Raw genomic sequence first — 1,219 nt, forward strand, 5'->3', positions numbered from 1 at the left:
GGAAGCGGCTGCAGGGGGGAGCGGGCGGGGGTCACTCGGGGGAACCTGCTGCTTACCAGCGAGGTGCTGTGGGCCGGGGTGGTTTAACTCTGGGCAGGCTGGTTTGGTGTCGATGCTGCCTAAACTGTGGAAATTCTGCTCTTTCAGTGGAAATTCTGGTCAGCCGCCAGAAGAAGGCAGAAGCCCTGAAGAAGATGACTGACGTGGCAGTGCGAATGTCGGAGGAACAGCTGGTCGAGCTCAGAGCCGACATAAAGGTGAGCGCCTCGCTCCGCGTCTAGGTCTAATCCAACCGAGTCCTAATCTCACCCAGACGTGGTGGTGCAGGAATTATGTCTAGTCCCTGGTAGGAATTAGGTGGGCACCACTTCAAAGGGGCCCAGCCCTGGGTTCCAGCTCGAAGAAGACGAGTCGTCAGTCCGCAGAGTAAATAAGTGGTTTATTTTTTTGACGTGCAGAGCAGCTCGAGCTGGGTGTCTCCACGGAGGGACCCCCTACCCCAGATCGTGCCCCTCAGTGATACCCATACCACCCAGCACCCCATCCCCAAGTGCAATCCCTTAATTCTGGTCGGTGGTCTCTTGATTTCTCACCAGTTTTCTTGGTCGCTGGGCTGGCCGCCTTCTGAAGTTACCTCATTCTCCTGGAGTTGTTTCCTTGGTCCTTACCCTCTTCATTCCGCTCCCATCCGCCGGATTCGGCGAGTTCTGCCTTGCAGCGTTAGTTTTATCAGAAAGTTGACTTTCGGACAGCTCTCGCAGCCTAAGACTTCAACTACTTCAGCTTCTAGCTCTAAGCAAGGCTATTAATCCTAACAGTTCCCAACGGCAGTACGCTTTTTTGTAACCTTATGGGTTTCGAGCGCTAAGCAAAGCTATTAATCCTAACAGTTCCCAACAGCAGTACGCTTTTTTGTAACCTTATGGGTTTCCAGCACTTCTGACTGCAATTTTGCGTTGTGCGCCAGTCTTTCCTTGCGGCTGTAGTTGTTGAATTCACCACCGGTGCTCGGCACGCTGCTGTCCACAGCCGCGCAGCAGGATACGGGACACCTTAATTTAAAATACTTGATTTGTAAAATACTGACTTCAGCCAAGAACTGATCATCCAGACGTTAACCCTGGTGCGTGCAGCCCAACTTCAGCCGTTGTGAACTGACGGAGAGCAGGGAATGCGGCAAAGCCGCAGCTTTGTGCTCGGAGCAGTTGTGAAAACCTCC

General features: G+C 53.2%; 1 protein-coding gene across 1 annotated transcript in view; it reads left to right on the forward strand.

Annotated features, from left to right (window-relative positions):
• The window catches only part of SPATS2 (spermatogenesis associated, serine-rich 2), a gene marked incomplete at its 3' end in the record, with an annotated part of 21,269 nt that overhangs the window by 18,853 nt on the left and 1,197 nt on the right, over positions 1-1,219 (forward strand). The window contains exon 9 of the mRNA XM_009709711.1: positions 148-257. Coding sequence (XP_009708013.1) covers positions 148-257 — 110 coding nt within the window. The remainder of the gene's footprint in view (positions 1-147; positions 258-1,219) is intronic.

The sequence above is a fragment of the Cariama cristata genome, unplaced genomic scaffold (assembly GCF_000690535.1).
Source record: "Cariama cristata isolate BGI_N322 unplaced genomic scaffold, ASM69053v1 scaffold271, whole genome shotgun sequence".
Classification (NCBI taxonomy): Eukaryota; Metazoa; Chordata; class Aves; order Cariamiformes; family Cariamidae; genus Cariama; species Cariama cristata.